The sequence below is a fragment of the Hippoglossus hippoglossus genome, chromosome 4 (genome assembly GCF_009819705.1).
Source record: "Hippoglossus hippoglossus isolate fHipHip1 chromosome 4, fHipHip1.pri, whole genome shotgun sequence".
Classification (NCBI taxonomy): Eukaryota; Metazoa; Chordata; class Actinopteri; order Pleuronectiformes; family Pleuronectidae; genus Hippoglossus; species Hippoglossus hippoglossus.
In genome coordinates, this window is record NC_047154.1 from 26362389 (window position 1) to 26375300 (window position 12912).

Below are 12912 nucleotides of genomic sequence, written 5' to 3' on the forward strand. Positions count from 1 at the left end.
GACAACCGAACACCGTGTGGCTCGGAATCAGTTACAGCGAGGACGAGGAAATAAATACTGTCACTTTGCAGATGTTCAAGTGTTTAACGTGGTGAGAAAAGGTTTCTGTCAAATCTGTAAAGACTCATCTGTGATCGTGTCATCGCTGCCTGGGAGTCATTACTTAAACTTTCATTAAAATCCTGTTGACAGAATAATTCTGCAAAGTTAGGAGCCTTTCAAAAGGCTTAAGATTCCCTTTAGCAAAATAAAACCCTCATGATCTGTGGAATATGTAACTAATTAAACTGCTTTTGAAATTACTTTTCAATTTTATGCATATTTTAGTGAATATCTTTGATAAAACACAAAGAAAACTTTTACCTAAGAGATGTTGGATGAGTAATCAGAGTGGGGGGGGGTCTGACCTGAGTTGGGGTCGCTCACGGTGACCGGGCAGATGTTTTACACGTCTATAATCGGGGGAAACAAACATTCACCTTAGACACAAAACTGCAGAGTAACGTGAGTTTGTGTGAGTCGGAGAATTATCGCGTCTCAGGTAAAGTCCTGGTGACGTGGAGTGAATTCATTTAGACTCAAGTTGAAGTCAACACTTGTAAATCTGGCAGCACATGAAGGATTCTGCAAAAACATCCTTAAATAATATAAGAACTAAAAGAGAGCGTTTCCATTTCTCACTGATGCTGTTGCATCAAGAGTGGCTGCAGTTCACCTAGAGGGCGCTCACGAGGTAATCCTCAATGACCTGCTTCTGAACCAAAAGGTTGTTTGTTATCTATAACTGTCATTTAAATATTGTATGGATTTGTATTTATCAGTATTGAATGATTGATGATGACGTTAACGTTTTTCCACATTGACACAGAAAGCAAAATGGCGGATATCGTGAAGTGTCTCGTGATGACGTCACAAACACAAACAAAAAGGTTTTAACTGTGATTAAAATGGAGCAAATCTGATCTGATTGAACTATTGTGTCTATTGTGTCTGCAGGTCGATAAACGCTTCAGCTCCATCGGCCCCCATCGACCCTGGATGGCCTCGTGAGCGCCCCCTACACAACTCAAACGTTTTGAGAGAAGAAACTCTCCGGAGGTTCCTGTAGCTTTCAACACGCTGACAACACACGAACACGCAGAGCGCTCGTCAGACCGTGGAGACGTTGTTGGGCGTCGCGGCGACGGTGTGTGTGAGCGCCTGTGTCTCTGAGCCCGGCTGATCTTTGGGGCTGGACTTGTCCAGAACAGAGATCTGAGTGACGGTGCTGCTCTCAGTGAACAACGTACGCCGTCGTTTACTGTATCGCAGGTAATTCTGAGTCTGCCACTTCCAGAACCTCTTCTTCAGCTCCGCCTGCACCTACACACACACACACACACACACACACAGACACACACACACACACACACACACACACACACACACACACACACACACACACACACACACACACACACACACAGGATTAAGATGATAAGCTGTTCTCTGATATATTTTTTGCATGTTAACTACAAACTATAAAAACTACATGTATCTGACAAGATTCATTACATTTTCTTTTACTTCCCAACACGACAGTTTACCCACAATGCAGCGGTGGCCTACCTCTCCGTTCAGGAAGCAGTAGAGCAGAGCCACACCGAACCCCTGCAGAGCAGAAACATGTTGAAATGTGAAATGTGAAAAATTAGGTGGACGCCAGAAAACGAGTTGAGACACACCGCTCCCCCACATGGCTAAATAGTTCTGGTAACAGATGTGGCCCACACCACACACCCCCACACACCATGTGGTATTATGGCTCTTGGGTGGTTCGCTCCTGTTTGACGGATCTGGTCCACAAGTCAACCACAGCAACACCACATGTCAACCAAAGTGAGAAATCCCTCAGCCCCCGGTCCAGACCAGAAGAGGTGGTCTCTGTTTGAATCAAACCGAATCATGGTTCTGAAAGTTTCCAGACTTTCAGACCTTTAACAGGAATCTAAGAAAAGCTCGTCACCCAAAATAATCTAAATGAAAGTAATAATTAACTGTGGTAGGAGACAAAATATTCAACTGTAATTTGATCCAATTACTAAATCAATCAGTGTCATGTTCAGAGAGACGCAGGCTCGAGGAAACAGAAGTGATTCTCCTGTGAGTCTCACCTGAAAGGATCCGACTCCGAGCTCGATGAAGAGTCGGGCCTCTGCTCCGGTGGTTTCTGGCAGGAAGGCAAACAGCATGTAGTGCATCCCGAACAGGGGGATGAGCAGAAGAGTGGATTTGGCCAGTCTCCTGCACACACACACACACACACACACACACACACACACACACACACACACAGACAGACACACACACACACACAGAAAGCAGCCATGAAGATACAGATGTGTGTGTGTGCAGGATATCTGTTGTGTGGATTTTTATTCCGCGTCTCACTTGAAGTGACTGGTGTCATTTCCCCCGACACCAGGAGACCTCAGCTTCTGCACCAGGATCCGGATCACGTTGATGAAGATGATGAAGTTCACCTGCACGACACAAATCCACAGATGAGTCGTTTCTGTCGGCCATCGCGTCCGAGTCTGTGCGACGGACCCCTGCCGTTCCTCAACAGCGCCCCCTGGCCCAGCTCTGTACTCACCAGCAGTGAAGCAGTTATTGGAGCTTTTATGATCCACCAGACAAAGTCCACGTCTGTGTCGTCCCAGCACCTGAGACACACAATCAGCAGCTGTGACACAAACAAGGCAACACAGTGCTACACATCCTCACAGCGTCAGGAGAAGAGAATCTGTCTTTAAATCGGAATCTAAACGCAGAATCTATCTTTGTTTCTCATGTTTAGAGTTGTCAGTTAAAAACTGTGTCATGTAATCAACACAATATATTAAACATACAGAGCTTTGCTAATTGGCAAATGAATTAATTAATGCATGAACGTGGACATTGTTAAATATGTAAAGGGGGCAATGGTTCAATGAATATATTTTATTTATTTATTAGCTTCATGTTATGATCATAAATTTAATATGAACATTTTCAAGTATGTTTTTAAATAATGTATGAAATGTGGTAAATAATATCTATCTCATATCTGTCCATCAGAATGTAAGTCTGCAGCCAGTTAGCTTAGCATAGCACGAAGAATGGAAACCACAGACTTTCTAAATTTGGGTTATATATCGGGAATATATCAAATATCAGGCGTCAGTCTCAGCTGTCAAAACGAGTCATGCTAGTTTTATATCAATGTCAATTTTATTCAAGACACTGTCGTCCATCTTTACTCAAAGTCTATGGGTTGGATGTATAAATCTGCAGGCTTCTCTCACCCCTTGTTATCGTAGAAGTTGCGAGTGAGGATCCAGGCCGATATGATCGTCGTTGGGAGACCTGAGACAAACAAAGAGAACGAGCTGATCGTTAGAGTCAAAGAGGAAGAAAGACAGGAAACGAGATGACGGGGAAACGGACGCCCACCCCAGCCGATGAGGATGTACCACCAGAAGTATTTCTTCTGGAAGACGAAGGTGAGGGCGAGCAGCGTCTGCAGGTACATGCCCTCCACCAGCAGCCAGAAGTAGTTTGCAAGGATGCTGAACTGGAAGAAGGCCACGGCTGATTTACAGGACGTCTGCGGGGGGGGGGGGGGGGGGGGACAGCAGAAAATACACAAACATAAATCTCATGTGTCTGGATCTGCAGAGACTGTGATGATGACACTGTGAGTTTGAGGGAAAGAGATGAGACAGAAATAAAACACGTGATGGCAGCGCAGCTGGAAATGCTGCATGCTGCAAGTTTTCTGAAGTAAATTAAAGAAACTTTCATTCCTTCTTCATCTCCCACAGAATCCAAACCTCTACCTCAGCTCCTCTTGGTTGCATCCGTCCAGTGGATCGTTCCTGTCCTCTCTAAAAGCTGCTCGGGGGAAAGTGGATATTTGAGGCTTTTGTCTTTATCGGTCTTTCTGGGTCGTCTAATCCAAAAGTCGTGACCGTTTTTATTCTCTCAGCAATAACATTTTGGTTCCTCATGGCCCACCTGAGCTTTCTCTCATCTATTCTGCCATTTCCCATCGTCTGTGTGTCTCACGTCGCCGCTAAATGAGTCACAGTGCGTTCCGTCCCTCGGAGCCACAAGAGGACACTTCACTCCTCTTCTTCACTCCTCATCTTCACTCCTCATCTTCACTCCTCATCTTCACTCCTCACTCGGTGTCTCAATCCTGTTCTGTGATTACAAACTCCAGTGAGTTGTCTGAGCTTCAAGTCCAGAAAACTAAAAGCAGGTAAATGAGATTTAAAGTGAAATATTTGAATTTTTACTCCACTAAATTGATCTCGTGAGGCCTTGAATTGATCAGGTTTGAACCCAGCACTTAATAAATATACTTGACGTATACTTATTCTTCATTTTATCTTCCTTTCTTTGATTTTCTCTGTAGTTTTCAGACACGAACTCCAGAAAACATCCATAAAATGAAGCCTGAACATTTTCTGGAGTTGGTCTTTCCCGTCTGAAGAAGCAGCAGCAGATCTTCCGGGTAGGACTCGTTCACAAGAACAGGAACTTTGGTGTCGGCCTTTATCACCAAAGCATCTTCTACGTGTGTGGCTCCTCTTTTCCATCCAGAGATACTTGAATCCTTCTCTTCTCTTCTCTTCTCCAGACGTTCGCTCCTTCCTTCTGTCGCTCTTTATATTTCATCTGCCGGGCTTTCACCAAAACTGGACCTTTCATTAAACAGCAGAATCCAACGTCTATCTTTTTCTTCTTTACATCTCATTCAACAACAGCTTATTCACTTTTTTCCATCTGATTTCTCAAAGCAGGCTGAAAAAGCGGGTGATGCATTTCTCCTTTGTGGTCGCCCACCACTGGATTTACCTAAGTAACGGACATGAGTCCTCCAGTGGTAAATATAGACACGTTAATGGAGCTGGAGCTTTAACGCTTACAGTCGACATGAAGCAGTGGTCCAGGTTCTCATCAGAAAACAGGACGCCGTCTTTAATGAAGACGGCGCTCGCTCTCAGGATGAAGGAGAAGAACAGGTTGATGTGGATGTAGTTTCTGGTGCAGTGGAACTTCCTGTGGAGCAGAAGAAGAAGAACAGAGTCAGGAAATGACTTCAGAGGATCAGGTGTAGAAGTTAATCTTCAGGTGTTAGAAAAATCTTTACCTGAACACGGTGAAGACAAAAATAGCCGATATGAGCGAGATGAGGGAGGTGGCGTATCCTGCCGTGTAAACCTGCTTGAAGTTGGAGAAGTACGTCGTCTGAAAGAGAAAACTTGTGATTAATGCAATGCTCCCCTGCAGGTGAAGAGCTGCTATTACATTTATCTGTGACTGTTCATAAACCTGCAGAATATTTGGTCGTGGAGATTTTGGCATAAAAATTCTTGTTTCATAAAGTCAATATGTTGCAGACGTATGAATTAATGATCGTTGAGATTTAATTTAAACACTATGCAGCTTTTACTGAGAAACAGCGCCCCCTGCAGCCACACGTGGAGATTCATTCTGTGGCTCCGTGTCCGAGCGACGACGTGGTTTCCATGTAACTGAAACACAACTGAACGCTGGATATTACCCATGAAGCCGTTGTGTGACCCAGACTGGAAATTGTGATTGTTGTCGTTATGACGATCCCACCGGCCTCAAGCATCAGGCACACACATCGTCACGTGTTAACACAACACACACAAACGAGTCCTGCGCAACAAATCCACCAAACTCGGTTCAGAATTCTTCATATTTTCAAAGTTTCCTGCTGAATATTGGAGATAAACTCACATTAATCAAGCTGCTGGTTGAAGGTAATAAAGTCGGACATCCCCCTGTAGCGAAGGTTAAAGTTCAGACGTTAACGAGCTCTACTTTGTCCTTTTTGAACCCGTGCAGCAGAAACATGCTGGAAGTTTCATCCTGTTCGATGTTCGACTGAGGAAGTTTCTGGTGGTTTCTCTTGAGCGAAGCGTCTCAACCTCCTCCCACAGACTCTGTGCAGCAGAACGTCCACATCTCACTTCCTCCTCCGAAGCTGCTCAGAGCTCAGAGTCAATATTTTGAAGACGTCACATGACAGGAAAGTGTTCCCATGGGACTTGTGTTGACTTTCCTTCCTCCAGAGAAGACGAGCCGTGCAGGGTTTACGTTGGAGTGAAGGACAGAACCGTCAATCATCTACTTTAAGGTCTGCTTTAAATAACATCTGTAATTTAACCTCGACCATAATCAGCAAATTGTGGGCTGGAGCTTTGAGGATAGTAATTAAAACTTCTTTATAAGAATACAAGTCGTTTTTATGTGAATGTGAGTCTGCAGTGCCATGATGGTCGCCACGGCAACAAGATTCACCTGATGGTTCCTGAAAGATGTGAGGAGTGATACCTCCTCCTCTTGTGTTCAGAATCAGAATTGGGTTAGATGTGGTAAAGATAAAGAAATTAAAAAGAAAGTAATGTAACTACAAGGAGATAAAGACAGGAACCTAAAGTACAAGAGCAACAGTTACAGTTACAGTTACAGCAGTGACCAGAGTGACAAAGAGAAAAGTTTAAACAGACTGAACTGAGTTTATTCAATCATCTGAAACTTCTACCTCAGGTTCCGTCTCCTCATCTTCTGCAAACTCACAGGCGTTCTCGTAGGGAGGAAAAGCCTCAGACCAGCCGTCCTCAGTGCAGTTCCTGTAGATGTAACCTGACAAACACACAGAAGGAAAAACACATGAACCTCTGAAAGACGACGATACAGGAACAACAACAAGGATCTCTGAGGAGGACGGGAGGAGAAAAACAAGATGTGGCATCAGTCAATCAATCAATCAGTCAGTCAGTCAGTCAATCAATCAATCAGTCAGTCAATCAGTCAGTCAATCAATCAATCAATCAGGTTTGAAAACAATACACCCACATTCATGCAGAGAAAAACAATATCAACAGAAAGGGAGGAAACTATCGAGAATCAATTAGAAATGAGGAAACAACCTGGGGGCCCCACATCCACCCGAACTGACACGGGGCCTCATTAGGGGGGTTCTGACTGCTGTGGTGACCATCGTAGGATTTAACGTGATTGTCAGCAACACTGATGACTTGTAAATCCAGATTCTCTTTATTTTCCTCATCTGAATGCTCTGGGTTTGTATGAATGTAACCTGATCAGGTGATGGATGTAAACGAGGCAGCGATGTTCTCCCACTTGTGCCCGGAGTCAGAATGACGCCGCTCGCTCTACGACAGACTCGAGGTCACCAGGTTCTCTCAGCGAGTCCGTGGTAACCAGAGGGAAACGGTGAAATCACAGGTTTGAGCTTCATGGAGTGAAACATGCCCGTCCGGCTCCTCAGCTCAGCCCAGCAGAGTGTGGGGGTTTGAGTTGTGGGCGGATTCCTCGGTATCCAGCCGCATTAGCCTCAGTGTGAGGCAGCGCTCAGAGCCCGCAGGCCCGAAGCCGCAGCGTCGGTGGGTGAACGGTTTAGATTTGGATGGAGGTGAGAGGACGAGGCTCCGGGGAGAGCACTAGTGCTCACACCGCCGAGCTTAACAAGCAGCGCCAACTCCGTCCTCGTGTTCTCGGCTCTCACTGTGAACTCTTTGATTTTCCAATTCAAGGTTTTTTTTCCTGCCTGTTGGTTCGTCTGCATGTGAACACATCGCTGCTGCAGAGCCGCTCTTATCCGTCTGTGGAGGAGGAGGACGCCACTGACACCGAGTTATGAGGTCATCAGCTGCGACCTCCGCCTCCTGGATACGTTAACGTTTCACTCTTCCTCTTTAAGAAGGTCTGCATCACTCTGTTCACGCTCACTATTCATATGTTGTAGTTGATAAACAGACCACATTGAATTTATTATCTGTTTTGTTGGTTAATAAACATTTGTGACTTGACGTTATTGTTCTTTACGTGTGTCGATGCTCTGGTGGAAGAAATGAGCCAAATCACATCAAATCTGAAACGTCTTGTTTATCCACTAGTGTGTTTAATGTCTTACAATTTAATAATGAAGAGTTTTGGGTTCTTAAACTCTGTTTATGGCAACCTGCCAACCAGATGTTTTCTGTCACTGTTCATCTCCCAGAATTACTCTTTTCAGTAGCATCTGAATTAACATCTGTAAATAATGAAGCTATGAGGTGGAGTATTTTGTTCAGGGTATTTTGTTCAGAGTATTTTGTTTTCAGAGTATTTTGTTCAGAGTATTTTGTTCAGAGTATTTTGTTCAGAGTATTTTGTTCAGGGGTGCGTGGAGGAGTCGGGGTCTGGAGCAGGTGGGCGTCCTGTAAATGAGATGTTTGAACGTAACCTGGTGAAACTGAAAGATAACTTGATTATTGTGGAAAACTCAAAGCTACCTGTTTTGTTTTTTTGTGGCTTTAAAATACAATTTGAATGCACGCTGCTATTTTCAGGACTTGTGGCCTTAAGTCAGTATTTACCCACAACCTCAGCGGAGGATCAAAGGAGGGATCAGCATGACTGTTTACAGAATTATTAATCATTGCTGCTTTGCCTCAAACTGATACGAGAACACAGGCAGGTTCCTGCCTCGCAGTTCTACGCCTCCGTCAACCGGCCGAGATGCAGGAAACACGTTATGTTGAATAATGGCCAGAACATAAAGTCACTGAGTCGACCTCACGTCATCTTTTTATCCTCTAAGACATTTGATTCAATGTTTGTCAGTGAATCAAAGTGAATGTTTGGAGCAGATTTGAAGAAATTCCTATGATATCACGAGAATGAGTTAATGTGCACGAACAGCCCAATCGTCAGAGGAGTTCAATGTATCACTACACAAATTAATATGGGTTCTTTGTGTGTTGTGCTAATTGACATCGACAGATTAATCAGTTGACTGATGAAAATCGGCCGATATGAACCTTTCACAGACATAATTACACAATTAAACAAGTGTTTGATGATATGAAAATTATTATTTTACAAAATATAATAACAAAAATTTGATTCAGGTTCTATATATTTGGTTGTATTTGTGTTTTCTTTTTATTTATAGTTATTTTAAGTTTATGGTTAAACTGTAAAATATCAAACCTGGATTGCATTTCTCAGTCAAAAGAGTTTGAAAACGACATCTTAGGAATCATGTCCAAATAATATGGAAAGACATCAGTGTCCCCAATATCTGTATTTCAAAAATCTACATCAGTCGGGTTCTAATTTCTTATTTCAAATAGACACTTGTCAGTGATTTACCTTCGTTATTGGCAAACAGCTGGGACACGTTGGCACACGAGACGCTCACCACCTGTCCCACCTCAGCTCGGGACCAGCACCGGATGTCGTCCCAAACTGTCGGACAACCTGAGAGAAGACGAGGACATTTATCGCAGGTTAGCAAGAGAAACTCAATGAGCTCCGTCTCCTCCGTCCACCAGGTCTCATGGAAATCTGCTCAGTGGTGTCTGAGTAAACCTGCTGAAGAACAAACTAAACGTAAAAGTTAACGTGATGATGGAGAATCTTATTGAAGTCTGACTGATCTTGATCTTAAACTCTATCAGGGACTTTGAACTGAAACATGTTGTAAACTCTTGCTGTCATTTTCTGTGTGGGGGAGAGAAGGGGCACTTGATTTGTTGATGTCCTCATCCCTCCTCACTGCCCACGCTTTGTCTCTGCTGTTCCCCTCACATGGCTGACAACATGGTGTTGTTGAGGACAGGTGGGTGGGGGGGGTGAGAGCAGTAATGAGGAGCCTCTCGTCTCTCGCTGCCGCCACAACGCCTCGCACATCACAGCTGCTCGGCCCTGTGTCAATTAAAACCCACCCGCTCTCATTCATAATAAAACACAGCCTCTGGTGGAGGTTCTGCTGCCGGAGCCGGGACGAGGCAAACATCTCGCTGGATGACGGAGGTGACGCTCAACTCGCCTTTGTGTTTATTCTCTGGCCTTTTATCACGGCTGCTGTTTGTTCACTGGCGCTCAGATAACAGTTTCATGAGCGGCGTGGACTGAAGAGGGGCCGCGCCATTAGGACGTTATTGTGACCGTGCTAATGGCTCCAGGTAAAGAAAAGCCACCGTGCGTATTCAGAGCGTCGTGGTGTAAAAGGGCACGGAGCCGTTGTTTGAATCCCAGCGTGTGAACAGAGCTCTGCAGGGAGCTTCAGTAAGTTCCACATTAGGGGCCAATTAAAGCCGAGCTGGTGACACTGAGTGGACGAGCGGCGGTGGAATGGATTAGTGCATCACATCACCAGACCACAGAGCCTTGTTTCATTCCTCCTGCTCTTAATAAATATTCTCCCCTGGGTCCCGGTGATCCTGCGAGGATCGGTGGCGTGCGTGACAGCCCGTTATGCAAGATTCTCAAACAGCATCATTATGCTCCGACACGCACCGACGTCTCCGGGACGCACCGCTGCACATCCACAGGCATGTGGCCACAGAGCCGACGGACCCACAGTGTGGGAGCGCCTCATGTTTTTATCATCGCATTTGTTCAAAGAAGATTACCCACAATGCTCGCCTGGAATTTCACTGCTTTGTACAGTAGCTTCAGAAAATATTCAGACCTCCTCACAGTTTGCATATTTTCTTTTCTTGTGGATTTAATTATAAGTCGTTTTCTGAGCTGAGAGTCTGAACCGAGCTTGTTTCATTCGATTCACATTGAAGGTGAAACAATGTAGAAACGCTAACAGAGCAACATGAGCAGTTGTCCTATTAGTCTTTCTGTTGTGAAGACTGCAGCTGCTTCCTCTTCCTCTTCTTCTATTGTTTAATGCTGTCTCTACTTCCTGTGATTGGTCCAATTTTAGATAGTTATGACATTCGAACCAATTGCAGAAAGTTAAGTTAACATTAAACAATAGAAGAAGATGAAGCTGCTGCAGTCTTCACCTCCAAAAATATAACGACGAGGACGTTCATCGTACTGCTTGTAATAGAACAGTGGCAATAACTTTTCTTGATTCACTTTATTCAAAAAGACAAAATCTGAATTGACAGGATGTGAAGGTCAGACGCACGACGCCCTGCGGCACCGTTCACACCTGTGGTTTCACTTCCGACTTAATAAGGTGAAAAAAACGTCCCTCAGTTAATATTACGTGGTAACTTTTGTCATTTCTATGTGTCAGACTCAATCTGGTGAAACTGAATCTGAACGTTCACCTCTACGACCATCATCAGTGTTTTTATTCCTCCTCCGGCTGCAGCTTCTCTTCTCTTCACTTCACATAACCGTTGTTGTCTTGGTTCAATAAAGCGTTTCTCATGCAAACTGCTGCCGCTGTCATATAGTTCCAAGTATCAGAGGAGAAGAGGCTCCACCGGGACGTGGGCCACAGTATCTCCCCTTTTAATAAACACTGCTGTGTGATAAGGGAGAAGCCGAGAGGACGAGAGGACGAGGAGCCAGAAGGGACAGAGGGAAGACGATCAAACGGACAAAGAGCTTCATCAGTGATTCAGGACGGGGGGGGGCGTGTAGTTTGCTTGTGGGATTAGGAGGAAACATAAAGTTTGCTCTATGATCTGTTTAGACTGAGACATCTCTACTCCCCGGACGTTTTAATCTAATCGTCCTCCTGCTCTGCTAATCCAAACACCTCCTGCTCCCCGGACTCTGCTCATCCAAACAGAACTCGTACATCTCCTTCCAATCAAGACAGACGACAGACAACAGAGGAGTAGAAATGAGAATGTTTTCCTTTGAGATATCAAGTAGAACATGAACAAGAGTTAAATTACAGTCGTCCATCGGTCTTAAAACTGTCCATCTGTCTTTCCACCATATCAACCGTTGTTTTGGTCTTAAGACATTCTGGGCTTCGGTCTGTTGGACATAGAAGCAGCGACTTGTTCGTCTTCGCTGCAGGAAATCGTTCAAAACTGTTGTTCAGCTTTCGCACCTTCCTGCTCTATTCTGAAGAGAGCATCAAGTGTATTCAAATTAAAGTGACCATGTTTTGCTCTTTAGGTTTGAACCCTTTCCGTCAGTGTGGCGCATTTTAAATTAAATTGAAAGTCCCATGGTAAAGGTCTTTCTCTCTCACAGACATCACTGATCATGAAGATCCAGAAACGTTCCAGGCTTATTTTCCATAAAGTGTCTAAATCACAGAGTGACGTGCAACACGCTCGGCTACCGGTGGTGAAATGATGGTTTACCAAGTACTTTGAATATTACAGCAAGCAGACATATATACAAACCATCTAACTGGTTAAGACATAGGCACTTCAAATATTAGTTTTAGGAGGTTAAAAAGAAAAACTAAATAGATGATGTAGGGCATAATAAATAAAAAACATGAAGCAGGCTTTAAGAAATGTTGTAATAGGACCTTAGCTATAAAAAAGGTCCCAAGTTTAGGGTTAAAACACTGGAACCTCTTAATATTGAATCAATTACTGACACTGTTTATTAATTTAATGTTAATACATTTACAGACCAATCAATTCAACAATTCAATCTATTGTAACTTTTCCCCTCTGGTATTTAGTCGGTGTAATTACTCATGAAGATGATGATTGTGAGAAACCCCAGAGATGGAGGTCAGGAGAGCGAGGGTGTGAACACACACACGCACACGCACACACACACACACACACACACACGCGCACACACACACACACACACACACACACCCTTGAACAGGAGTGTTACCCTCTGTTCATTCACTCGTGTGTAACATCCTCATTTCCTCTCTCTGACTTCCCATGATTCCTCTCTGGTGGTGTTTCCTGCACCACTGGAACATGTGAAGCTAATTAACCCGAAGTGGGTGAGATATCTGCCCCCCCCCCCCCCCCCCCCGGCCTGCCTACTCATGGTAAAGACAGTGGTGACCTGTAACCTCTCAACAGCCAAATATAACCACATTGACAAACTCTCTCTATATATAAATAACTCTACATATATCCATCTCTCTGTAAC

At 44.3% G+C, this 12912-nt stretch overlaps 1 protein-coding gene across 1 annotated transcript in view; it reads right to left on the minus strand.

The window, feature by feature from the left end:
* Positions 1 to 217: 217 nt before the first annotated feature.
* Positions 218 to 12912, minus strand: part of ghrhrb (growth hormone releasing hormone receptor b) — a 15396-nt gene continuing 2701 nt past the window's right edge. Inside the window, exons 4-14 of the mRNA XM_034583716.1 lie at positions 9223 to 9330; positions 6605 to 6705; positions 5180 to 5277; positions 4956 to 5088; positions 3475 to 3628; positions 3327 to 3387; positions 2636 to 2705; positions 2431 to 2522; positions 2154 to 2283; positions 1609 to 1650; positions 218 to 1362 (exon numbers count right to left, since the gene is read on the minus strand). Coding sequence (XP_034439607.1) covers positions 1150 to 1362; positions 1609 to 1650; positions 2154 to 2283; positions 2431 to 2522; positions 2636 to 2705; positions 3327 to 3387; positions 3475 to 3628; positions 4956 to 5088; positions 5180 to 5277; positions 6605 to 6705; positions 9223 to 9330 — 1202 coding nt within the window. The 3' untranslated portion in view covers positions 218 to 1149. The remainder of the gene's footprint in view (positions 1363 to 1608; positions 1651 to 2153; positions 2284 to 2430; positions 2523 to 2635; positions 2706 to 3326; positions 3388 to 3474; positions 3629 to 4955; positions 5089 to 5179; positions 5278 to 6604; positions 6706 to 9222; positions 9331 to 12912) is intronic.